The sequence below is a fragment of the Saccostrea cucullata genome, unplaced genomic scaffold (assembly GCF_032062105.1).
Source record: "Saccostrea cucullata isolate Sc308-1 unplaced genomic scaffold, CSIRO_AGI_Scuc_v1 ctg171, whole genome shotgun sequence".
In the NCBI taxonomy this organism is placed as follows: domain Eukaryota; kingdom Metazoa; phylum Mollusca; class Bivalvia; order Ostreida; family Ostreidae; genus Saccostrea; species Saccostrea cuccullata.
The window spans coordinates 348379-374432 of NW_026926065.1; the positions used below are offsets into that span (position 1 = coordinate 348379).

At 31.4% G+C, this 26054-nt stretch overlaps 3 protein-coding genes across 3 annotated transcripts; 1 reads left to right on the plus strand and 2 right to left on the minus strand.

Moving 5' to 3' along the window:
• Positions 1–2861, plus strand: LOC134270599 (uncharacterized). Its single transcript, XM_062752828.1, has 7 exons — positions 1–60; positions 306–338; positions 577–659; positions 1498–1569; positions 1656–1908; positions 2270–2367; positions 2766–2861. Exons 1-7 carry the CDS (start codon positions 39–41, stop codon positions 2859–2861), a joined length of 657 nt encoding a protein of 218 aa, XP_062608812.1. The 5' UTR covers positions 1–38.
• A 4358-nt stretch (positions 2862–7219) lies between these two features.
• LOC134270600 (uncharacterized) lies at positions 7220–17457 on the minus strand. The gene is made up of 8 exons (XM_062752829.1): positions 16909–17457; positions 16350–16536; positions 16121–16143; positions 14548–14612; positions 14085–14340; positions 13548–13621; positions 8256–8641; positions 7220–8075 (listed from the first exon to the last, which is right to left on the minus strand). The coding sequence occupies exons 1-8, from the start codon at positions 17402–17404 to the stop codon at positions 7229–7231; spliced, it is 2334 nt and encodes a 777-aa protein (XP_062608813.1). The 5' UTR covers positions 17405–17457; the 3' UTR covers positions 7220–7228.
• Positions 17458–20438: 2981 nt separating this feature from the next.
• Positions 20439–25650, minus strand: LOC134270592 (large ribosomal subunit protein bL9m-like). The gene is made up of 8 exons (XM_062752820.1): positions 25571–25650; positions 23740–23851; positions 22830–22983; positions 22454–22578; positions 21929–21982; positions 21676–21780; positions 21062–21145; positions 20439–20849 (listed from the first exon to the last, which is right to left on the minus strand). Exons 2-8 carry the CDS (start codon positions 23830–23832, stop codon positions 20586–20588), a joined length of 879 nt encoding a protein of 292 aa, XP_062608804.1. The 5' UTR covers positions 23833–23851; positions 25571–25650; the 3' UTR covers positions 20439–20585.
• Positions 25651–26054: the final 404 nt, after the last annotated feature.

Below are 26054 nucleotides of genomic sequence, written 5' to 3' on the forward strand. Positions count from 1 at the left end.
CTACGGAGTTATGTCAACACAGTCATGATTAGTAAGGTATGACTATCAAAATCGTCACAGGTATATATACATGAATATTTTATTAATTAAAACCATTTCGTATTACTTCTTCTCTGATTTTTAGTCGATCGTTCTTTGTATAATTGTACTTTGGAGCTAGGAATCCCGGTAATGCTAGGATCCTAAAAAGTGCCATCGGCCAGGGATCTTAATGTGCCATTGATATGTACAGACTAACTATAATTTTTTTTAATGAATATCTTATTAACTAAAACAATTACTATCGTGTTTTCCTTTGTTTTAAGTCGCATGCCTGCTCTCTATATTGCTGGTAGAAGGTAAGTCCGGTATTTTGGTCTTTATAATGGTGTCAAACAAAATTCATAATCCTTTTTTTATATGTATCACTTTATAAATTGATAAATAAATATTTTGTAATTAGTTTATTTACGATATGCGATGAAATCTAATCTTTTAAGAATGGCAAAACCTTCATGCTATTATTTTTATCATTTTAAAATTTTATTTATTTAGTTAAAATGAAACAATAAAATAAGTATATCTTTCTACTTGAAGCTCATGGTCTTCTGTGCTTTCACTGTGATCTTGTTGACGACCCCCTAAAATGTCATTCAACTAAAACATGTAACACCCACGAGGTAAGAAATTTTGTCTTACTTTAAAACTTTTCAGTTTAAAAAAAAATAACCAATGCATGATTCGGGGCTTGTTAAACCTCGTGATCATTAATTTTGCAATTTCTATGGTCCTTATTGACTTTATTTGCCAACAACCTATTTTTCTGTTGAATTTTGACATTAACATGCCAACTGTTGTATCATAAATTTAAAAGAATATTGACTCCGGTTACCAGTTTCCTTGGTTTAAATAGAGGGATTACAGCAGTTATGACCAGTTGACGGGTATGCTTAGCCTCTTAGGCACCTGATCACACATCTAGTGGACACCAAAAAATCCATGTTTCATTGTGTTTATGATGCGTACAGAGCTTTTAGAATTGATAACTCTTTACATGTATTATCTTCATCGTTTTTTATTGAGAAGTTGAGTGTCATTTTCCAAGATGATCTTTTTTAGGATAATTCTTACATGGGGAAATACGAGTATACTGTTTAACATACCAAAACAATAAGAAATATTTGAATATTGAGTGTTTTAACTCCTTTTGTAAAAAGGAGGTATTGCTTTCTTCTTGAGAAAAAGGACAATGTACCAACGTTAATGTATACCTATCACTAAACCAAAGACTTTGGTATGACTTTGCGCATGCATTGCGATGGATTTTATATAATGTCATATGATTAACTATTTAATATATATGACTCATCAGATATAATGTTTCATTTTCTTTAACAGAGAGAAAAGCTATTCAAACATAATTTATAAGTCCTTTTTGTTTATTGTCTTGTCTTATCATTGTATTTCTTTCTACTATTAATTAAGGTCTATGAATTTATTATTGTGACTTTCTTTCAGGCTTGTCATGTAACAGAAACCATTGATGATAACTTTAATTTGACCTACAGACTCGGATGTGTAGCTGAGCAGGTATGTCTACAAATCAATTATAGTGATATTTTCCTTTGAATTACAATATCATATTACATTAGTCAATAATACATGCTTCAATGTAGGAGTGCCCAAATCTTTCCCGTAGCCCCCGAGATAAGCTATTCAGAAGGAGTTTGTCCAAACAATGTTGCAGCACGGATTTGTGTAACCGGGGGTACGCAGGATTATTGACCAGTAAAGCCACTCCTACAACTTCTACCCAGACAACTACATTAAGACCAACAACAACAACTCAGATATCTTCCATCCAAGAAATCACAACACGTCAACATCACACCACTACCCAGGTCCACAATACAGATCATACTTTTGATGGTAAATACACGACAAAAAATATAAGACCTTGTTGTGAATGTCTGAGAGAAATCCATGTGGAACCAAATACATAGGTGTGATAATCAAAGCATATATTGTCAGTCTGAAGCATGATATCAAAGTGAATTTATAATATATATAACATAAAAACCAATAGTGCATGACCTTTTCGAGGAAAAAGTTGAATGCACGTAATTTCATTTTATATATACACTAATGAAGAAGTAGAAATCAAGGGAATACTTAATTACATCCACATATACAAAAATGCAAAGTAAGCTTAATTCTGTTTAATTTATGAACAAATAAAGCAAATGAAAATCTTGTGGGATTATGGATTTCACAAGGATTTTATCTATAGGCAGGTGCCCCTATGGACATATATATCACGGATACTGTTATGTTCCATCTTTACAGTACGGTCATCGCTGGAATATGGTAACACGACACGATGCTGACGTAAGCAGTACTTCTATATTAAGTGAGAAGGAATATTAAATCGTAAATATATAAGCTGGAGTCACTTGTCACGTTATTAAAAATGGACATAACGTTTCAAAACAGACACTGATCTTGATCAGACAGAAATGCATTATGTAAAACGTGTTTAATGCCTTCAACAAAGTGTTATTTACGTATGTGTAATCTCGTTTTACTGATACAATAATACTCTATACAAAAGAAATCAAATGATTAGAGCTGGTACTCTTTCACCTCTGTACAAGAATTGTTCATCCTGTATTATACAATGTAAAGTATACGTGCAGTTTTGTTAAAAAAAAATGTTCAGAGGCCAGTATAACAAATTAAGGTTAGAAAATGTTTTTTTCATCATTTGTTTCATTGTTATTTTTTAGACATATTGCAAACAGCATGGCATGACTCTACCAAGCATACATTCACTGGAAGAGGAATTGTTTATACACAGAATTATGACCAGCAGTATGTTCTAATTTATTTATCATCAATACTACAATATGTTCCATGAAGAAGAAAACCATGGACTTGAATATCTTAATCTTCATTTTATATCGTTATATCTGCAATTCAAATTATAATAACTAACTTATTATACAGAAATAATGAAGTCAAATTGGAAATATTTTCCTAAAATATAAATATAACGAACAGTAATCAAGATTAAAAGTCTATTAAAACTATACAGATTGGAAGTAGAGAAATTACGAAGTAGAATCAGGTGTCATGAGGAAGAAAAAATCCCTGACCGGTTTCACCTGCACTACCCTTTTTGTCATAATAGGGCAAAACGGAAAATCCATAAAGAGTTCAGTGTTGATAGATTTTAATTGCTGACAAGGTTATTGTATCGACCTTAGAATTTGCAAAGTGTTGGCATTAAACAAGGCTTTTAAAACTTTGTATCATGATCTGTATAGAGCTTGCTTCGTTTTAAAATTGTCCGTACAAATAGCATGTGTCATGTATCGAATCAACTCTGAGAGGTAAACTTCATGTAGGTGATAATGGTATAAAACTATATACTTGTAAATAAGGAAAGTTGCCTGTAGTAAAAATGAAGTCATCACATTTATCAAAATGTTTTTGTTGCGTTACCATTACCATCTTTTCTGGTAAAATACCAAAATATGAAAAAGACTTTATGATGTCTTTTATTTCGAGTTCAAAGGTATATATCGATTCTAAATAGTAATGAAAATGAACATTGTCCATTAATAAAACGTTGTCGGAATTTCTTATTGTTGAATGAAGGGCCACAGCAAGATACCTCTTGTTTTCATGTTTCCATAAGACAAAATGATTTGATTGACAAAATTTAAAATTAATCCCCCAGCCCCACTCCCACCACTCCCCCTGAATTGCTATCTTTTATAAAATTAACGTATTTGGAAAATTGAGATAATCAAGTTCTTCCATAAATTGTATTAAAATGCCTCCTCCCTTACGTGGCAATGCCCCAAACCTCCCTTATGAACAGGCATAAGAAACTGTGAAATCTTAAACTAAGATTGCAATTACTTATACGAGTATAAACTATATAGCACAAAGATATAACATGGTAATTGTTTTTAAATCAATATCTTTATGAAAAGTTCTCTTAACCACGAAAAATAAGATACTTGATTTTCATTATTGTAAACTTGCAGATTAATATAAGTTCCGTCAAATGCTCTATTCCCTGAATTCTAGTTTTGTTTTTTTGTTTTTTTTGTTTTTTTTTTTTTGTTTTTTTTTTTTTTGTTTAGTTTTTTTTTTTTTTGGTTTTGTTTTTGATTTGTTTTTGGTTTTGTATTTTTTTTTTTTTTTTTTGCAATTAGTAGATTCGAACTTTTTCAAACTTGATTCCGAACTGTACTCCGTTTTTAAAAATATTGTATTGGCATGCCTTTTATGAAAATGCTAAATAAAATCCATTGTTTGAAGATGTACACTGGATCGGTCTCCAGGATACACAATGGGATGATGGAAGCTTATTTAATTTTAACCGTTTGGATCACGATAGCTACCATTCTGCTTCAAACAGGCATTGTATCGTCATGGGCAAAGACCTGAAATGGTGGGTTGTCGGATGTAATCAACACCATTACTTTTTGTGCAAAAGAAAGTAAGTCAGAATATCAAAATATAATTGTGCTTTATAATTTTGAGAAAAATAATCCCCGTTATTATAGTCAGAATTACTTTACTTAATACGTTAGGCATGTGTGTTCGTTTATAGTGTTACGCTGTAGTTTAAACAATTATTACGAGTTTGTTCCTTTCATTTAATTCAAAAATGTATATGTTTTAATAATTTGCAATAACAATGAATATTTTTACTTTAATTTTGATTGATTTCAGGATTCAACTGTCTTGATAAATCTGCAGATCTGGCAAAATTATGATACAGGCACTAATTTGTAAATAAATGATTTTAAAGGTCGTCTTTCTTCACTTTATAAACAAAGATAAATTAAGTTTGAAACGAAATAAAAAAGAAAATTCATCTTGTAAAGGTGTAAAATATGAAAAAACCATCTTAACGTCTTAATTCAAGTCTTAATTTAGCATTTATAGGACATTCTAAATCACGAGCAATGTCTACGTATTTGTCCTGAAACATGGTTTAGAGTATTACAACAAAAAAAAGTTCAGTTCATTCAAAATATCAGACAGATGGCTCTCAACAAGGAAAACAAATACGCTTTGTTGTGCTAAATATTTTTATATTCAGATGAAGCAGAATTCGTTCAAAATCTTAATCGTGAAAAGAAGAAAACACTTGCTGTGGCCTTCAACTCGACATGTAGATATATCGACGACGTATTGTCTATTAACAATGGGTTTTTTTTTTCATTCTTGTGTCGATACGATATATCCAAGTGAGCTTAAAATAAAAGTTACCACAGAGTCTGACAAATTTGTTTCAAATTTGGATATTTAAATTAAAAGGACGTTAATGGTATTCTAACAAAACAGCTCTATGATAAACGTGATGACTTTAACTTATCAATCTTCAACTTCCTTTATTTATTCACATTATACCTTCATCGCCTGAATACAGGGTTTATATCTCTCAGTTGATTCGATACGCAAGAGCATGATCTACGTTTGTACAATTTCAATAAAAAATTATTGACAAACAAGTTGATGAAACAAGAATATCAACATTCTCATTTGCAGTTTTGCAAGTTCTATGGTCGATACAATAACCTTTTCAGCAAATACAATTTATCAATGCGTAAAAATGCTGATTGACTTTTTCAAGGTAATTATTAGGACATTAATATTTACACACTGAATTGACGACGGATTTTTTCCCTTATTTCTCGATCATGACAAGGAGCACACGGCAGGTGGACCGGTGGGCAGGGGTTGCTCACTCCTCCATGACACCTGATCCCACCTCTGATGTTTTGGAGATCCGTGTTTGCCCTGCTCCTATTTTGTTTTGTTTTATGGATTTTTGAGCTTGAATATTGTTCGTTATCACCATATATTTCATGCAGGTGTGAAGTGGAGGTTGTTTTTGGTTTTTTTATCCTGTATTTCAATTTTAGGATTCCAGATCACTAAAAATTGTATAAAATGTCATGTTATCTTAAATAGATACTTTGCTTAAAACGAGGATCTCATAAATAGATACAGGCACTTTTTTCAAAAAATAATTTTTAGCTTATAAAAAGCAAATCGCCAGACTAATTATGCCATTGAGGTCAAAGGATACCAAAAATCTGGATAAATTATGTGTTTAATCATAACTTTATTTAATTTGTATGTTTGTATATTTGTAATACAAATTGTATATTTATGAATATCCTTTGTCCTCAAAACAATGGACCACAGGGGGGTGGAGGGGGGTATAACTGAAACAAAACCAAAGTGATGTTCTTGATTCATTTACCAGATATGAATTCATGTTGTTTATTTATGCATGTTAAATTATGTAAATCCAAAAAAACTAATGAACTCTGTATTTATGATAAGACTATGGCACTCGATGTAAGAAGCAGATGAAATTGTTCAGACTAACAAGGGCGAATAGGGAGTAGGTGTTGGTAGATTTTATGTCTGTATCAATATTTGTTTGCTTGTGTTACATCGTATTAAGTTTTTTTCTTTGTGAATTTTAATTTACGTCAGTTCTCAGCTTAATTGATATAAACTGAGCTGGATGCCATTTCAGCTACCTTAACACATTCCTATTATTGAGTAACAAACAAAGAAAGCATTTTGTTGTTTAATTAAATGTTTACGATAGATATAAATCATGTGCATATCAATGACAATTCTTTGTGGACATAGCATTAGACCATGCCCACATTAAGGTCATGGGAGGTAAATTAAAACGGTATTAAAAAAAGACATGTAAAAAAAATATTTTGATAAAATACCCATGTAGATAGCTTTGTTTTGCAAATAAAGTTTTTTTAAAGAACTTGGCTAAACACAGGGAAAAAATCTTTCCATGTTTTTTTTTATTGATATCAAATCCTTTAAACTTTTTCATGTACCGATTCATGAATTATTTTTCTAGAGGACGTTATTAGAGCCTTTTTATTTCATTTTAATTTTTTATTATATTTCAAACCATACATAATTTATGCATTCGAGGATTAATTAAATGTTCCATGAATTCCTGTGATTCCTACTGATTAAAATCTTTTATATCCTTTTTCGATTGGAATTCTATTCGCCCAAAAATGACCCTCTTGAAAATTCATATTTTTCTCCCAAATTTCCTTCATTTTGAAACATTGTTTTTAATAAATTAAACATATTGTTTGTAATGAGTTGTTTTTCTTCCAATAATTATAAAACATTCAAACAGCTAATGCTTTTAAATTTTTAATATTATGCATTATACTGTATCAAGTTCTACAATTTTGTTGGCTGAGTTCTCATAATTGTTTAAAGCATCATTTAAGTCAACGGCAATTGAATTATTAGTTGCAACATCTTGGATTTTGTCAACACCACCGAATATCATAGAAACAGCTTCAAAGTTTTGGCCAAATTTGGTAAGAACAATTGCTCCACTGTCTCCAGGCAATGAAAACCTGTTTTCTTTGTCACTTGTATCGTCTGGTTCAATCAGGTACACATTTATTGGCGGTTCTAACATTAGAACAAATTCGACATTACTTACATACCCTATAGTTTTCTTCGTGGAGGCACCAAACTTTATCACTTTTCTTCTATCTAGAACACTGCGATCTCCTCGAAAGCGCAAAACCTGACCACCTAAGTTCCTGTCTATTTGAATACCCTGATTTAACCTAATAACAGAAATGTCTTGCACATTTACTAAATATTCTTCTGCAGGCTGTGGCCACTCACATTTTCCAAGTTCTATTCTTTCATTTAAAATATAAGCTCTTTGACCAGAAGATATAACATGGGGACTAGCGATACAGTATTGCATTGGAAAACCATTTTCATTGCATTTATCTCGAATATTACAAAACATTCCAACACTTCCATAGCTATTTTTGTTTCTCCAAGGGTATAATTTTTCTCCAGACTTTGTCCTATGATGTAACGTAAATAGAGGTCGGCGATGCTTAATTTCGATTATTTTAAAACTTGGATACGCTTCCTTGATACTCGGTGGGATGGAGTCCTCGGTAATACATGAGCGGTGCTTGAAAAACATGAGAAGAGTATCATCTTCTAATGTGTATCCTCTAAGTCCTTTGTCTTTTAAGCTGTAATAGAATGTCTATGGAGTTGAAAGAAAATATATCAAAAGTATCTTTTTAAAAAAAAAATTGAAACGTAATTGCATATTAAATTTGTTCGAAAACTTGTCCATTTAATTTTTTTCTCATAGATCATACATATTTCTTTGCATGTATTTTTATCCGTTTCTAGAAAATTTATACAACCTTAAAAATGACGGATCCATAACATTCAAGGATTCCTTTTTCATGTTTGAGTTGCTTTGTCGTCGTTCCTTGTTTTCTCTCTGACAAAGTTTTAAAAGTCTCTGCTCAATGACGTCCAATTTCTTCCCATCTTTGCAGTTTAACTTTGCATCCTTTAGCATTTTCTTCACACAAAGTATTACCCTATCTTTTACTTCAGAAAATTTGTCGAACAGAGTTTTCATTTCAGTATTAAAATCTATTATTCTTAATTGTTTTTCAAAACACCCTTTCAGAATGTTCTTTAGACGAGATTGATCCTTAAGCAATTGACTGGATTGAACAACCAAGAAAATACTCCCTCTTCTCGTTTCAAGCTTTCTTGTATTTTTTGTTATTTCCTCTAACTACAATACATATGGTAATTAAATTATGTTATATTTTTTTATCTTCAATATTTATAGATTTGTAGCATTAAGAAGATAGAGCTTTTATATTATGTTGTGTTTGTGAAACACTGATGCATGGTATTTCAATTTCAGCTTATATGGCTGGAGTTTTTCAAATGCAAGTCAAAAAACTGTGAAATATGAAAGCTCTAGTACTAATGGTTCAGGACTAATAATCGGAGTTAAAGTTTTTTAAAAGTGTTTCAAACTCTAATGTCAAGGTCAAAAGGTTATGTTTTCTTATACCCATTGGAAGGTCTTGACACAGTAAATACACAGATGAAGTATGAAAGCCCTGCACCAACCATTCAAAAGTTGCGGACAAGGTTAGGGTAAGTCTGCAAGGTTTAGCATGAGGGTTAGGTCGGTATAGTACCCCAAAAAAGGACTTGTCATACGGAATACACCTGTGAAATATGGAAATCATAGCCCCACACAATCAGAAGTTATGACCAAGATTAAAGTTTGCGGTAAACAGACAGACGGACGGACAGGGTAAAAACTATATATCCACGAATCTTCGATTACAGGGGCACAAATAAGAAATTCAAATATATATTTCTAGATATCTATTCATAGACTAATATATTTTGTGCAAGGTTAATCAATCACGTAAATATCTGAAAAGACTGATATAAGACACTTCCAAACATACATGAATTTCATTTCAAAATAACCTCTGTAAAATAATTTGCTTAATAGTGTGCTTTATTATCAAAATGTTCAAAACTTTTTTAAAAAGATGTCAAAAACTAGAACAATCTTCTCTACAAGAACATTTCAACTGCTTTATGATCTTTCTTACCAACCTTTAATTTTTTTTCTTTTTAATTTTTATTTGATATTTACAAAGAATCACCTCAAAATCTGTTTTTATTTTGCATAAATTGCTTCAGGTTACTTGTCAGTTTTATTGTCGACATTATGACCTTGACCGCATATAAAAAATTTGGGTCGTATTTTTTTTTTTTTTTTTTTTTTTTAAATTTTAATAATTTTATTAATCATTATGCAAACCCGTTTACAATTCCTAACTAACCCGGGCCAGGATAGTTAGTATAACAAAAAAATAGAGTAACATATATTTAGTTAAAGCATTTCTACAAATGTCACCATCTTATTTTTATACATGTGAGTTTTTGTTGAATTCAGTAAAATGTTCATATTGTTTATAATATTTGTTTTTACATAGGACTATAACAAATCTTCTGTTTCAGTTTTGTTCTGAACTCTACAAAACATTTTAAATTTATATATCTTGTATGCTAAAAAAGAAACAAAAGTATTTAAAAATTGTATTTTGGAATTCCGTTCAAAATAAAAACCTAGGACGACATGTTTCCACTGTACATCAAAATTTAACACAGAACTCAGATTTTTCCATAGTATATGAACATGATCACAATCAAAAAGTAAATGTTTAATATCTTCAATTTCATCACACATATTACATAAAGCAGAAGTTCTATATTTGCATTTAAAAAGAAAACTGTTACAACACAATATATTATTCAACAATTTATAGTTAAATTCACATATTCTTTTGTCATAGATGTCTTTAACCTTATTTCTATATATATCCTTCCAACTCTCTTGAGCAACAGAAAATAATTTTTTATACATTAATTGATGGCTTGGGGCTTTAAATTTCTTACAGAGTAAATTATCGTAAAAAAAATTACATTTTTTATCTTCAATACAATATACACCATTTACAAAATCAAAATAACGCTCCCCTATATTCTGTATGTATGCACAGCAAGTCATATTGAATCTTAAAGATTTTTTATAGATCGCTGTTTTTAATATTTTGTATTCACACATCCAATTTGATTTTTGTTTTAAATCATCGGACAATTCTTGTAGAGTTTTAAATTTTCCATTTTTATTAAAAAGGTCTTTAACATGTATTATCCCACTTTTGATCCAATTTTTAAAACATAGTGTTTTGTTTTCATATTTAAACATATTATCATTCCATATAGGTTGCTGAGCAAAACTTACATTAGACAATTTAGTTTCATCGATGTATCTTTTACAATCATTAAAACTGCAAAATACTTCTTTATAAAAAACCGACATGTTTGAAATGATTTTAAAGTCTGAGGATTTTGTCTCCGATAATGATAATAGATAGTTGATATCAATATTAAGACTATTTAAATATCCTCTTATTATTTCGCCTATTATACACTTTTTATCTATCAAGTATCTAGCCCATGCCGCCTTTAAGGCCTTGAATTTCAATTCAATATCTATCACACCTATACCTCCATCTTCTTGTTTTCCGATCACAGTATCTCTTTTAATTCTATCGCGCTTATTCCATATGAAGTTAAATATGCTCCTCTTAATTTGTCGAATATGTTCGGGATCGGGCATTGGTAATATTGAACCCATGTATATAAGTTTTGACGTAGCTAAAGAGTTAATGACACATGATTTCCCAAAAATAGTCAATTTTCTTTTTTTTCCACGATTCAAAGAGTTTTTCCATGTTTTGAAAAGTCTTTAGCCAGTTCAATTCATAACATTGAATTTTATTATGGCCAATGTGTATACCTAAACATCGAACAGCATCATTTGTTACATGTATGCCGTCTATGTTAGTGTATTTATCTTTTAGACTGCCCAATAATATACATTGTGTTTTGCTTATATTGACCTTTGAACCAGCGTGTTTACAAAAATCATTAACAGTCTTAACTGCAACATTCAAAGAAGATATATCTTTTAAAGCCAATGTGATATCGTCTGCATGCTGAATATTTTTAATATCCCTTTTCATGTTTAAGGATACACCAAAGGCTTTTTTCAAGATTTTTGTCAATTTTGAGATTTTTGGCTAAGAAAACAATGCTAATCACTGCTTTATAATGCATGGAAAATTCTTGCTGATTATTAAATGGTTTTCTAATTATTTAACAATAATCAAACATAAACACTAACACATGTGAATGTGCCGTTATTGAAGCTTCTGATTTGGTCTGTAACTGCCTGCTTCTGAAAGGAGCAATAAATCACTGTGACCACTTGGGGAATTCTTCACTAGCCACACAGAGGTTACCAGTAATTAAATTACAGGGACTCTAGATTTAGGGAAGGAGATCTAACAGGTCACTAATGACCATGAAATAGGAGGTGGAGCTTAGCTCTTGCCATTTTGCCGGGAAATTTTTCTGATTCAGAATTGAACCTATTTTACTTCATTAAAAGCACCTAAATAAAGAACAGAACCTCCCATTCTTGTGAATATGCATAGGAAATATGGATAAGTGACAGGTATCCAAAGCTGAATCTCCAAGGTGTCATATATTTCCAGCTTTGGCAGACTTTGTTGTGTAATGGGTTTTTGCCCTCTACTGTAAAGTAAGATCAGACAGTTGGTGGTATTATTTGAAAGGATTCAGCTCCCTTATTTATTGACCAATTTCTCTGAAAACTGGCCAGAATGTTTCTCAAATGTGTGTTCACAAAACCGTATCTCAGATTTTTGATATCTTGCTCAGTTCTTGAATTATTGGGGAAAATGTAGCATTAGGCTAATAAATTGGTAACATTGAAAGTCAAATGAATGTAACTTTTGAATAAGAAGATTTATCAAAAATCTAAGATACGTTTTTAAAGTTCAATCTTTAATCTACATTGAGGCAAAATTTTGACTTTGAGGGGTGGAATACAAAAAAGTTAATTTATAAAATATAAATGCACTAATATTTACATTAAAATATTAATAATTTCTTAATAAGATAAAATTGAGAATTTAAATTAAGATCATTAAATAGTGAATTTAACAAGCTTTCAAATGATATATACTTTTAATATGTTATCTTTGTTAATGAAAGAATTACAAGCAAATTAAATTTTGCCCTTTGGAAACCTTTGGTGTATCCTTAAAACATTAATACCCTGTATTTCATTGTTATTTTTAATTTTTAAGGCCAGTATTTCTGCCACAAATAGATACAATAGAGCTGAAATAGGACATCCTTGTCTGATACCTCTATTCATGCTACATGTTTTAGAAATCCAACCATTATTTTTAATTCTGAATATTGGTTTATTATATAGAATTTGGATCCATTGAAGAAAATTATCACCGAAGTTAAATTTTTTTAGAACTTGAAAAAAAAAATTCCACTCGACTGAATCAAAAGCTTTTTCAAAATCTAAAAAAAGTAATATTCCGTCTTTTTCATTATCCATGCAATATTCATAAATGTCTAAAATCAATCTTGCATTAATACCTATGTAACGACCTTTGATATATGCTGATTGTTCATTACTAATTAATTTATCTATGACGCTTTGTAATTTTTTGGCTAGAACAAAAGCTATAATCTTGTAATCGGTATTTGTTCAACTCAATGGTCTATAGTTTTTAAGATTATTCTTGTCGCCCTTTTTAAATAAAAGAGTGATAAGTGCCAATCGCTGAGAATATGGTAATTCGTCTTTTTCAAATATAGTTAATATTACATCGTAAAAGAGAGGACCAATCTTATTCCAAAAACATTTATAAAATTCCCCTGGTAATCCATCTAATCCGGGAGATTTGTTACATTTTAAATTGTATACCACATCAGAGCATTCATCAAATGTTGGAAATGTGTCACAAAACTTTCTATCGCGATCACTGAGTTTGGGACATTCAATGTCTTGTAGATATGAAGAAATATTGTTACCATCAACAGATTTGCTTGTATATAAAAAAAAGACACATTTCTTGTAAAATTTCACTATTACTTGGGTCGTATTTTAAATAATATGGTCTTTACCCATTCTTCTTAGGTTTGATCGCTCGTTTTGACTTCAAAATATTATTTTCTGATTAAATTGACATTTAAAGATTGAAATTACTTACAGTTTCAAATGTTACTTCTTTATCTAAAAAAATTACAACTATTTTACTTCGGTTTGCTTCATTCTTCATATCCTCTAAAAGAAAAAGAAAATCTTCATCAGTTTTGTTGTTGTTGGAATACATTTAATTACTAGTACCTTTAATTCTTTTTTTCTACTATTATATGATAACGACAGAATCAACACATTTGGGGGGAATAAGAAAATCAGTATTAATAATTAAATGCAAAAAGTTAAAAATTATCTAATCCGAATTTAATATATCGTATATATGCAAAGTACTGACAATTTCACTTAATTTCTGATCTTGCAAAAATACAAGCATTTATATTTTTAACATATTGTAACTGTTTAAAGCGCTAATAAAAGGCAAAAATTGTTCACAGTTAAAATGATTAATTCGAGTCTTGTGATCTTGATTATTTTTTTACTGTACCAAAAAGATTCTTTTTTTAAGTAAATACTCTTTTTTTTTAAGAAAAATCCAAATTTTGGGACAGTAAAAAATTCAAGATTCACAAGACTCGAAATATTCTACCTGGTTCTGCATTAAATAATTTGAGTGATGCCTCGGTCATATCCAAATGATTTCCATAAATGAACGTGAATGATAAGTATTTTGATACAGTTGTTGGAAAACTTTCCGATTCCAATGCTCGGTTTATGGACTTTTCAATGCCTGCTAGTTCTTTCATGGTATACTCAAAGTGATTAAGAGAAGGAGGCACAAAATCGAAGTATATCTGGCTTTTCATAAATTGAGGTAGCTTAGAAGAACGGGTTTCTCCTTTCCGCTAGAATTGAAATTAAATCATATTAAAGTCAACATTTTGCAAGTTCTATGGTTGCTACAATAACCTTAATTTGTTAGCAAAGACAATCTTTCATAAAGTGTAATGCACATATTGTGTTTATGTCTCCCAATTTATTTATTTATAAAAAAAAAAATCTTAAAGTACATTTATTAACTATAACAGTATAAATTATACTTTTGCCATTACCTGATATATTTTTGTTTCATCTGTAAAATGTTCTGGAAATGTTTTCTTCAGTGCTGTGTTATGTTCTGAAAAATTATAAGGTTGTAAATAAAGTGAATAATATTTCTTCATCTCATACGCATAAGATATGAGATGAATTTATCTTACCATTTTTATCAATTGAAAGGTGAAAAAGCAAAATATGAACGAAATAGAAAATGGTCTTTAAAAACTTCTAAAATGTTCCTAAATGTCTATAACGCTTTGGTTTTTTTTAAACATTCCATAAAATAAAATAATTTTATATAAAAAACATTCTGGTTGTACTCAGATGTACTCTGAAGCTAATAGGATGTTTGGGTTTCTGATTGATAATATTTGCTGTATATTTATACGACTGCTCGATGTATCCCAGTGAGCTTGAAATAAAGGATACCACAGAATCTGACACATCTGTTCGTCAAAATTCCTTCCTTATGAAGCAATATATCCTTATTACCTGCGTATGGGGTTTGTGTTTCTCAGTTGAGTCGGTACGCAAGAATATGCTATACGTATGAATATTCTCTAAAAAGAGGCAATCTATTGATAAACAAATTTATTTAAACAAAAATAAAAGTCTTATTTTGAAGTCATCATTTCGCAAGTTTTATGGTCGATACAATGACCTTGGCAGCAAAATTAATACAACCTATCATTTAGTCAAATGCTAGCTGAAGATTTTAATACTAATTGTTTGTCCATTATTTACAAACTGTCTACGGTTGGGAGGTTGTCGTTCTTCCCGATCATAGCAAGGAGTTTACGGCGGGTATGGCCGGTCAGCAGGGTATGCTCACTCCACCATAGCACCTGATCCTACCTCTGATATTTTGTAGTTCCGTGTTTGCTCTAATCCCGATTTGTATTGTTTGAATGGACTTTTGAGTATGAATGCTGTTCGTTATCTCAATTATAAATATTTCTCAAATTAAAAATTAAAAAACAAAATTAAAAATTTAAGTTACAGAGAAGACGCTAGGTGACATTGCTTGAAAAAACCATTTGAATGAATGAAGTTTATATACAAAAAGGCTCTTTCATGTGTGGTGGCGACTCATGTAAAAGGACACATCATTCCCATAGATATAAATGTTCTTGCAGAGATTGCGCAGATACAAATCTATTCATCTGAAGAAGTTTACAATTAAGGAGTATTCTGTATAGGTCTGTTGAAAATAATTCTTTACATGTTTATCTCGGTACCTTTAAATTCTTTGATAGGGTTAGGGTGTCACTCCCTAGGAGACATCCATTAAATAATTGCACATTCAAATGGAGAGAAAAAAACTCAATGACTTGAATCTTTTTCTGTAAACAATATTGTTGTGGAAAGAATATATTTATATTTATAATATAATATATAATATATATTTATGTCCTGCAAATCAAGTCTGACCTTTATACATGTATACCAGGTAATCAATTTTTAACCCAATTAACATTGTAACAAAATACGAGTAATAAGAAGATTTAAAATGATCAAAGATAAAAAAGACAATTACGGTTATATGACAAAATGAAGAAGCACTCCTTTATAAATGTTTATATTTACCTGTCCTTTGTAAAGCATTGTTTCTGCAATGGAATGTATAAACATAGGAATAACATAAACATGTAAATATAAACTTCATTGAAAGAAATACTAGTTATATATTCGTAAACTTATAAAATATGAACAATATATGATAGATGATCATTTTACATGAAACTTGTATTTACAAAATTGTTTGTCTTAAGTTTTCATTCCAGAGCATTTATCGCAATAATTAGATTGAATTTACCGTGTTTGAACTACATGTAGTTCTGATGGCACACTAGGGCTTGGTTTCGAACATTCATTTTGAGGTAAATGCTCCGTCTGAGGAGGAGGAGTGTTTTTAGCACGCCATTGATACTTTTTGGGCTGTGGATTTGGTGTGGGTGATGGCGCGCTGCCTGTATACCTTTGCAGAACATCCCCGGCCTTTCCTTAAAAAAAGGAACACATTGGTGGAAAGAATATGTGTCAAAATCTGGAGTTATAAAAGTAGTATGATTGTATTTGATAGATACTCATTTTTTCCCCCAGAATCCTTGTTTTTTTTAATTGTTCTTGCACTTTTTTAACTTTCACTAAATCACCTCTGAGACAATATTTCCTTTGAGTTGATATTACGCAAATAATAAGCAATGCGCACATGTTAATTTATGTATGCTAATTTAGCATACATAATTTATGCCACAAAATAGACCCAATTTGAATCTTGATATTTAGAATTTTCGTAGAATCATGCTTCTTGTAAATTCTTAAAGGCATCTGCAATAACAACCCCTGATTTATAATAAAATATTACTACTTACTTTCACCATGTAAAATATCGTCAATATTTCTCCTAAGTTCTTCAATGTTATTTTCATTCATTATATTGTTGAAAATTTCTGTGCAGTCAATTTGTTCACAATTCGAAAACCGTTTTATTATGTCTTTGAACATTTTACATATTTCTTCATGGTGACTTTTGTAGCTCAGTAAGTCTGTTTCTATAGTGGGAAGAAAATCAAATAACCATTTTAATCGTTTTATGTCATCACCTAAAGAGATGTCTCCTGGTTTAACACCAGAAATCTCCCACGGCTCAGTCGGAACTGCTTTTCTCAAAAATCCACAAGTGCATAAATCGTAGAGCTGCTTAAAACCCATAGAGCCGGGCTGGAATTTTCTTATACTCAACTTTGCTTGAATTTTTGCACGTAGTTGAAAATCCTCATATTTTTCAAAAAGCAATTGTAACATGTTGGTGCCCAAAGCTACCACAGCAAATTTTACTCTGGTTAAGTTCATTTCTTGCGCGTCCATTGTTAAAGTCAATGCTAACTGAGAGATATCACCTGAAATCTACAATTTAAACTACTGGAAAGACATTTGCGTGCAAATTACGTAAGACTTTATACTTATACGTACAACTTGGAGTGGGTCTTTAAAGATTTGACAACTGGAACATTTTCTTATCTTTTAAAAATCAGTTTGTTTAATTTTCAAACCAAGATTCAAAACCAATTTGAGATCTCTGGCAAAACATTTTTTTTAAACTAGAGCAACAGAGAGAAGTGTAAATAATCAAAGAATTAGACCTATTTTATTTTCAAAAAATAATAATCCACATAGGGGTGCATGTATTTATACAAATACTCTTTCAGGTCATTTTCTTATATAAACAAGCATTTCTGAGAGTGTTGCTTTAGCAATTAGTCCACAAAAGTTCCCGTTAAATTTGAAAATGCCATAATTCCACCGAAAAGCATTGAAGCTTGACAAAATGCAAACTTTATATTTATATATAGGAGGTAAAGTCGCATACCAAAAACCAGCTCAATTTTTGCAATCGTTTATAAAAAGCGTGCAGGAAACACTTAAATATTAACCCAAAAAAATCGTAAATTCGTCAAAAATCACTGAAGCGAATGAAATCTTTTGATATGTTACTCATCAAGATATCTTCACACACTAAAAACCAGCTCAATAAGTGCAAGCGTTATGAAAACTGCGGAAAAACCAGTTGCAAGTAGGGAAAAGTCACAGATAGAAAGAGGGATAGCTAGACGGACAGACTAAGACGCGGAAAAAACTACATGTATATTCCCATCCGATTTCATCGGAAGGGTTTAAAATGATTTGGAATTTAAAAAAAAAAAGGAAACCCATTCTTTTGAATAAGCATCAAAGATATTTTATATGAATATGTACGATTGAGATATATATTTATTTATTTAAATTGCAATACATCGATTGTTTATAAAACGATATCAATAACTTTTTAAAATTATTTTATGATATGAAATATATGGAAATAACGAACAGCATTCAAATTTAAGTCTTGGTGCAACAATACAATCCAGGAGCAGAGCAAACACGGACCTCTAAAACATTAGAGGTGGGAACACGTGCCATGGAGGAGTTAGCATCCCCTGCCAACCGGTCACATCCGCCGTGTGCTCCATAACTTAACATTTGTATGTACATGTACTATCGATGATAAAAATACAAGATGTTTCATGTACTCACTTCCAATGGAAAATTGTGAATATGACGAAGACAGTAGATTGCATTTTATTTATTATATAAGATTACTGCCTGTAATTTTTCTATGAAATATGAAGATAACGAACAGAGGTCAAGCTCAAAGTCCATTAAAACAATACGAATCAGGAGCAGAGCAAACACGAACCTCCTGTGAGATGGAGTGGGAATTCTTTGCTAACCTGTTAGACCCGCCACGTGCCCCTGCCATGACGGGGAAAACGGGAAAACCCGAGGACAATTCAGTGTGCGAATAATGGCCTAACATTTAGTTTCAAAAACGTCAATCAGCATTTGACTAAATGATGGATCGTATTTGTTTACAATTTAAGGTCACTGTATTAACCATAAAGCAATCAGCGATTAGATGACTTCAATTAATAAAGTTGATATCCTTGCTTCATCAACTTGTTTGTTATAAGCTTGTCTCCATTTACAAATTATTCATATGTGTAGCATGCTCTTAAGTATCTAATCAACTGAGAGAAATAAACCCCGTATGCAGGCAATAAGGGTTGCTACATAAGTAAAGCTGACAAGTAAAGGGAAGCTGACAATATTGAAAAGTTGAAATCTTCACAGTTATCATGAAATTACCATTAACTTTTTTTTAAATATCAAAATTGAAAGAGATATGTCAAACTTTGTTAAATCTTTTATTTCAAGCTCACTGAAACATTTCAAGTTGACATATGAATGGCAGTAATTATTGTTACTGTAATTGATAATACGTACGATTTAAAAAAAATGGAATCAACGGTATATAGATTTTTTTTATCGATTTTTAGATATTCGTTTAGCTTTATCAGATATATACCTGTAAATGTACCGAGTAAGCATGACAAGTTTAACAGTTTTAAATCACAGCTCAGAATTATGCAATCTAATTGCTTAGGTTTTACATTGTATTATTTTATCACGCAAATTCTGATAGATGAAGACTTATGCTACCGTTTCTGCGTAATGTTCTTATTTCTTGAACTGATTTCAAGTTTTAAAAAATCAAGAAGCGTTTGTTTTTGCTTGTTTGCTTATTTTATAAGGTCCCTTCTCAAGAATTTTCACCTATATTGAGAAGTCAATCACTTGCCATTTGGAGCTAGCTGCAAATTCTTACCTGAATTCTGCACTTTTGACTGTAAGCAGCGAGTCAAATAAATATTTGTGGTGAATGTAAAAGCCTTAAAGGTGAAGATACTTAAGCTTACCATCTTCATAAAGTAAATAAGTACTAATGATCAGTTGTGAATAAAGGATCCGTGGAATTCCCAATGAAGAAAGTATCCTCACAAGAGCACGCTCTTGGTTACTGAATAAACAGGAGATATGTATGACTCATATCCATATATTGCTACATAAATAAAGAGAAGTGGAAGATAGGTTGTCATCATGTTCATCTTAAAAATTTTGATGAGAGGTTACCAGTAACATATTTTTAAAAGTAAAATATCAAAATATGAAACTGATATTTTGGACTCATGTATTTATTTTATTTCAAGTTCATTAGGATACATTTTGACCAATGGCGAGACAAGTAGACTTTGGAGTTCCATTTTTATTAGTAGTAGTATTTTTACTAGAGGGAAATCTAAAGTACAGATTCCTGGGGGATGACAATGAGGGAAATCCTAATCTGCAACATAGGTACTAACTTTCTGGATACATTAAATTGATCCATTTACACAACAGATATCAGATTCACAAAATTCCTAAATCTATATGTATTTACAGATTCTCTCCAAATTTTTGTGTTGCCTAAAAAATCATCAATACGATTTATGTGTATAAGTAGACTTTTATTTTTAGTCATTCATCATAATAAAAGTTTTCACTTCACAATACACATACCAGGGAAACAGAAATATGACATTCATATTTACTTTTTCAAAATTATTTCCACAGTGTATCAGAAAAAACAGTCATCTCTTCTGAAAAGACATTCAGATTAAGGTAGAACATATCATCTATTGGCTTGTCTTAATAGTATCTGTTTGTCTACATTTGGGTTGTGAACCTTGGGCCTTTTAGGCGGTTTAAGTCTAAATGCATCAAGATCAATGGCAGATTTGGTGAGAAACTTCCTGATGACTGGGTTCAGTTCTTCGTCAGGGGTCACTGGGGGGTTATCCCAGACTTGGACCTTATCCGCAGGGCTCTCCTCCACAAACACCAGGGGGCGTTCCACCAGGGTACCACGCACCTTAAGGGACACTGCATCATTCATCTGTTTGAAGTGAAAAAAATGCTATCTGAATCTTTCTAGTTTTACAGATACAAATTGAAAGAGTTACACCAGATGGAAGACTGATCTTTTTTTTTTAGGTTTATCATCTATACAGTGTTGACAAAAATCAGTTCACTTTTATAAATAAAATCTGCAATATATTCATCAAACCTGATCAAGTACATCTAATAAATTTGTGGAATGAAACATACTGTGAGAGTAAAAATAAATTCCCCTGGTGTTTTTATTTCTGGGTCTTTAGGTAAAGTTATGGAGTCATCAGTAGCAGAAATACCCTGTCAAGATACACATCAGCATGTTTTATATATTAATTGCTACATACTGTTATTGGAAGATCTAAAGGTATCAAGTACATGTATTAAACTTCACTAATTTGAAAGAATGCTGTACAACTTTATAACCTTTATGTCAAATTTATGTTGTGAATAGGTAAATATTACAAAACATCATGCTAGAATACAGAAATAAGACATATAGTCATGTTTATATTTCAATATCTGAAAATCATTGAATATCCTATGATAACAATGAATTTTGTACCTAGCATTCCTATCACAAGTACAGTACATGTATAATACATATACTTGAAAAAGGTTTGGTTATCTTTAAGAATACAATCTTGCAGATTTAACTAAGGTCTTACAAGACTTCAAAATGAAGTCTGTTCATGAAAATTGACAAATCAGGACTTTTCTTTAATACTCACAAAAACCTAATATTTTTAATCTTAAAGAAATACTAATAATCCATATTCACCCATGTCCAATATTAACACTTCGTCCTAGAGTTTTCTGAACAATCTTACCACTTTTCTAAGAGCTATCCTAATGTGTGCCTTTGTAAGAGTCCAGCCTGTCTTGCTGGGCATCAACTCAACAGGAAGATTTAACCCCCGAATTCTCTGGAGAGTCTAAAATGAAAAAAATCAGCTTTTTAGTACATGCATACATACATTCATGTGAATTTTTAGATTAACATGCATTTCATGCATTCATTTGATTTGTAAAATATAAAACATTTTGCAATATCACCATTATAAAATCTCAACTTTGACTTACTATACGACTGAATTTCCCAAGCTGTTTGAGAATGGCAGCATCATCTCCCAAGGCCTGAATAAATATTTAAAATTCTTTTTAAATCTATATAAGTTTTGGATCCATAAAAATAAAACAAGCATAGTCGTGTGTACATAGGGTTATTTTTGCCTCATCGTTTTTAACCATCATGCCAGCAAACAATTTTTGTTGTTTTGTATGTAGCCTAGCTGAGACAGTTGAGATAAAAGAAAGATAACTCTTCAGGATTCACCCTGTTTTGAATACACCCAACACCCACAGATTACAAATTAAAAGGGAAGAGAATGGAGGCAGAATTTTCCATATATATCTATAGTCTATTGTGGAGCATTATTCAAGTTATCAAATACATTGAAATTATATTATACAGATGTGAATCAATGCTATTTTCTCCTTCATAAAGACTCATACTCTCCTTTTTAGTACACTATTATGGAAGTTTTAAGCATGAACAGAGCCATAAAATCTGTAAAATACTACACAGTAGAAGACTGAAATACATACTTTCATTTCATGACTGAGTTCCACAATGTTTTCAGGTGTAGGGTATGTAGCTAACTGAGCTTGATACAGGAAATTTCTCCACAATCGTTTGGGTACAGTCACGATATCACCCATAATTCCAAGCCCTGAACAAAATAAACAAATTACTTAACTACCTGAACAAATCAAGCGTAAGTTAAAATGAAGAACTGTGATGTGATGTAAGAGACATATTTGATATGCATCAGAATCAATGTTGAATGCTGCCTTGATTAATACATGGGTTCTTTTCCAAGGGAATGCTTCACTTTGTTGTGCCAGCTAGCTTGTTCTTTCTACAATTTAGTGTTATTTCAAAAAAGAATTTCTCAGTGAAAGCAACATTTTTTACTCTTACCATCCACATGGTCTGTTAACAGGACCTGTATTTCAGCTGGTGAAGGGTTGGGGTTCTCTATGGTTCTATAAATGTAGTGTCTTCCCCTTATCTTTGGTGTTCTATCATCCTTGTACAGATTCACAGTTCGCACTCTTTCCACCATATGAAGATTCTGTCATAATCAAAACATATTAAATCAAAATACGACAGCTAAGTTTGGACTTTCAGTAAGGCATGGCATTCTCAATGTTACATAATTAGCTTCTGAAATTTACACAGCAATCCTTCACTGTTGAAATATACATGGGATAGAAATTCGGGCAAATGCCAATTAAAGTATCGAATAACCAATAAAATTGTCTCGTACAGCAAAGAGGTGGAGCTTAAGTCGTCTCATTGTTGTCAACAACAATTTAAAGTTCCTGATGTTATTAATTTCTTAACCAATGAGAATCTATTCGCCATTTGACAGACGCTAATTACGTAGCACCGAGAATGCCACACCTTACTGAAAGTCAAGCTTACCCGGGAATGATTCTAGGATATATATCATCAGTATACTTGTGTTTTATCAGATTTTGTGACCATGTCATTCATATTTTACAGTTTGGTAGGCTGAGACACACCAATTGCAATTTTAAAAATCACAAAGCATACTGTCCAGTGTCCAGTATGACATACTGGGTATATTGATACAAATATTATTGGTAAGCCATTTCTTTCTTAATCATGTTAATTCTTTCATCTTTATTTTTCATCAATAAGATTTTTTACACTTTGCCAAAAAAAAAAAAAAAAGTGAAAAAAAAAAAAAAACAAGTTACATGTATTTCTTTTTTTTCACTATTGACAATTATCTGCTGTGTTTATTTAACATTTTTCATGTACAAATTAAATGTTAATTTTGTATTCATATAAGAAAATTCACCCGTATTTGATTCAGGAGACATTTCTGCCTGGCTATCCGTGGAAGATTCATCAACTGAATACACACCGTGCGACTATGGTTGCATCCAATCATGATTTCTGATCACTTTTTACTACAGTAAAGAAAAAGAAAATTTGTTTAAACAATTTTGATTTAATTTCAATAATTATAGATATTGAATGTGTTGTAAACCTTGCTTTAATATCAGTAGTTTAAAATATTGAATGTTGCTGTAAATTAATTTGCTTCTGATTACAAATTGAAAAATTATCATAAATGAAACAGTCGATCTTTTTTTAGGGGTGGGGTGTTATTTTGGAAATTCAAAACATTTAAAGAAGTCGGTTCACTTTTTGCAAAAAATGGCCCTGTAGATATACCAATTGATTGATTAACACTTTTAAATCGTTCTTTTGAAGCATTAAAATAAAGTAGAGACTTCATATCCTATTAAAAATTTTCTCCTAAACGTCCAGGTCTCGGAGAACTGGCTTTATGAAATTGCAATGTTCTTGAATTTTTAGGCAAAGCGGTATAAATGAGTACTTTCAGTGAAGAAAAATAATATTAGCGCACTCTCTGATCTAAAAAATAAAACATTCTTTTAATCCTCAGAAACAGTTCTATCATTTACTAGTTGCATATTTTAGATCAGAGGTTGAGCTCTATATTAAATATTGAAAAATAGCTTTAAAAATTGGCCGATTTTGTAGACTTTTTCAAGATATGAGGAAACTGACGCACTTCATGACGTCATAATGCATTGACTAGCCAGAAAATTACGTCATTTTTGATAGATACGCAATCACCAAAGATCTAAGTAATAGCGAGCGCAGCAAGCGTCGCGAAGCGATGCTCGCGAAGCGAGCTCAATAGACTAACGCGTATGAACAGAGGAAATTCGGATTGAAAACTGTACATACGTCAGCCAAATTTCTCTGTGCAACATTCCTAGAATTCCCGCACTACCCAATGTCCTTTGCGCGAATAAATCAAAAATAGTAAAAATATTAAAGGAACATTGTTTCTTATCGAAATCTTAACGAAATGATTTTGCCTTACCTTATTCAAAAAAATACCCCCATGCCACAACACCGGCCTTCACCTTGCCCTTCGGAAATGATACAAATGACGTCACCGGAAACTTACGAATTTTGACGAAGTTATGTCGGTTGCTTCCGTGAGACTCAGAAAACATGTTGCGGTGCATAGCAACATGGTGGCTAAAACATAGCAACAACTTACTTGAAAAGAACGATTTAATGCAATCTCTTTTCCATAAAACTAGCGTTTGCATCCTAAGTCAACAGAACTTTTTATCTGACGTCATACTTTCGTCACTTCAATGGTTCGGGTATTTCCGATTTTGTCGGAAACTTCCGAGAAGTTTGGAATCTCGATCCCGATGCTTGGGAAATGATTTCTTTTTATTGTATTGTTTTTTTCTTTTTGCTTTCTTTTTCTTGAATGATAGACAGTACATGTGTAGGTTTATGATAGTAAATAAACTGCTCGCCTCAACGGTCACACCGTAAAACATATTATTCAATGCATTGTTGAAAAAAACTATGTATAGTTTTAGTTTTTCAGAAATTCACAGGGCCAAATAAGGCAAAAGTGAACCTTGTTCTTTATACACTATTTGTGATGCCATATCCCAGAAGGCCTATCATATCCCAATGGGGCAGATTCATTTCTAAGTCCAACATGCACCACCGGGGCCACTGTGGTTCAACAGCGTCTAATTACGTATTCTGACCAAACAACCATGCAACCCTCAAGATTTATCAATTTCTTTTTTTAAAAATCACAAAAGCATAAAAATACACACCAAGCTTATTTCACTGAAATGTTCGTTATCAGTAAAATAACACATAACGCATTCGCCGATTCGGCATGTCCTTCGTTTCTTTCAGTAAATCAAACCGGATGTAGCTTTTCGGTATTAAACAAGAAAAAGATACACAGGCTTATCAGTTCCGGAATTCACAAAAAAAACGAACAAGCAGAAATCCGTTTCCTTGAATATTAACTCCAATAATAAAATTTCAGGGAAATGATATATTGGTTTAAAATGTGTGTTTATAAGTAAATGAACACTTTTAGCTCACTCACTATAAATATGCCCCCCTCTTTTTTCCCAACATTATTTTTACGATTGAAAATGTTCATTGAAAGGCTGGTTGACCCCCCCCCCCCCCCAATCCCACTTTTTACTACAGTAAAGTGAAATCAGGGAAATGTAGTATTGTCTATCCTGTTACTCTGTTTGAATTTATCTGTGAAATAAAGCAGGCATGTAGTTTTTTTTAAAT

What these genes read in the sequence shown, in the direction of transcription:
- LOC134270599 (XM_062752828.1), top strand. Translation starts at nt 39, where the DNA reads ATGACTATCAAAATCGTCACAG. An exon ending in GACTATCAAAATCGTCACAG is followed by an intron (nt 61 to 305) that starts GTATATATACAT and finishes CTTTGTTTTAAG; the next exon opens with TCGCATGCCTGCTCTCTATA. An exon ending in TCGGATGTGTAGCTGAGCAG is followed by an intron (nt 1,570 to 1,655) that starts GTATGTCTACAA and finishes GCTTCAATGTAG; the next exon opens with GAGTGCCCAAATCTTTCCCG.
- LOC134270600 (XM_062752829.1), bottom strand. Translation starts at nt 17,404, where the DNA reads ATGGACGCGCAAGAAATGAACTTAACCAGAGTAAAATTTGCTGTGGTA. An exon ending in ATGAAACAAAAATATATCAG is followed by an intron (nt 14,341 to 14,547) that starts GTAATGGCAAAA and finishes TTTCAATTCTAG; the next exon opens with CGGAAAGGAGAAACCCGTTC. An exon ending in AAGAAGTAACATTTGAAACT is followed by an intron (nt 8,642 to 13,547) that starts GTAAGTAATTTC and finishes TATGTATTGTAG; the next exon opens with TTAGAGGAAATAACAAAAAA.
- LOC134270592 (XM_062752820.1), bottom strand. Translation starts at nt 23,832, where the DNA reads ATGATTGGATGCAACCATAGTCGCACGGTGTGTATTCAGTTGATGAAT. An exon ending in GGATAGCTCTTAGAAAAGTG is followed by an intron (nt 21,146 to 21,675) that starts GTAAGATTGTTC and finishes GTATCTTGACAG; the next exon opens with GGTATTTCTGCTACTGATGA. An exon ending in AATTTATTTTTACTCTCACA is followed by an intron (nt 20,850 to 21,061) that starts GTATGTTTCATT and finishes CACTTCAAACAG; the next exon opens with ATGAATGATGCAGTGTCCCT.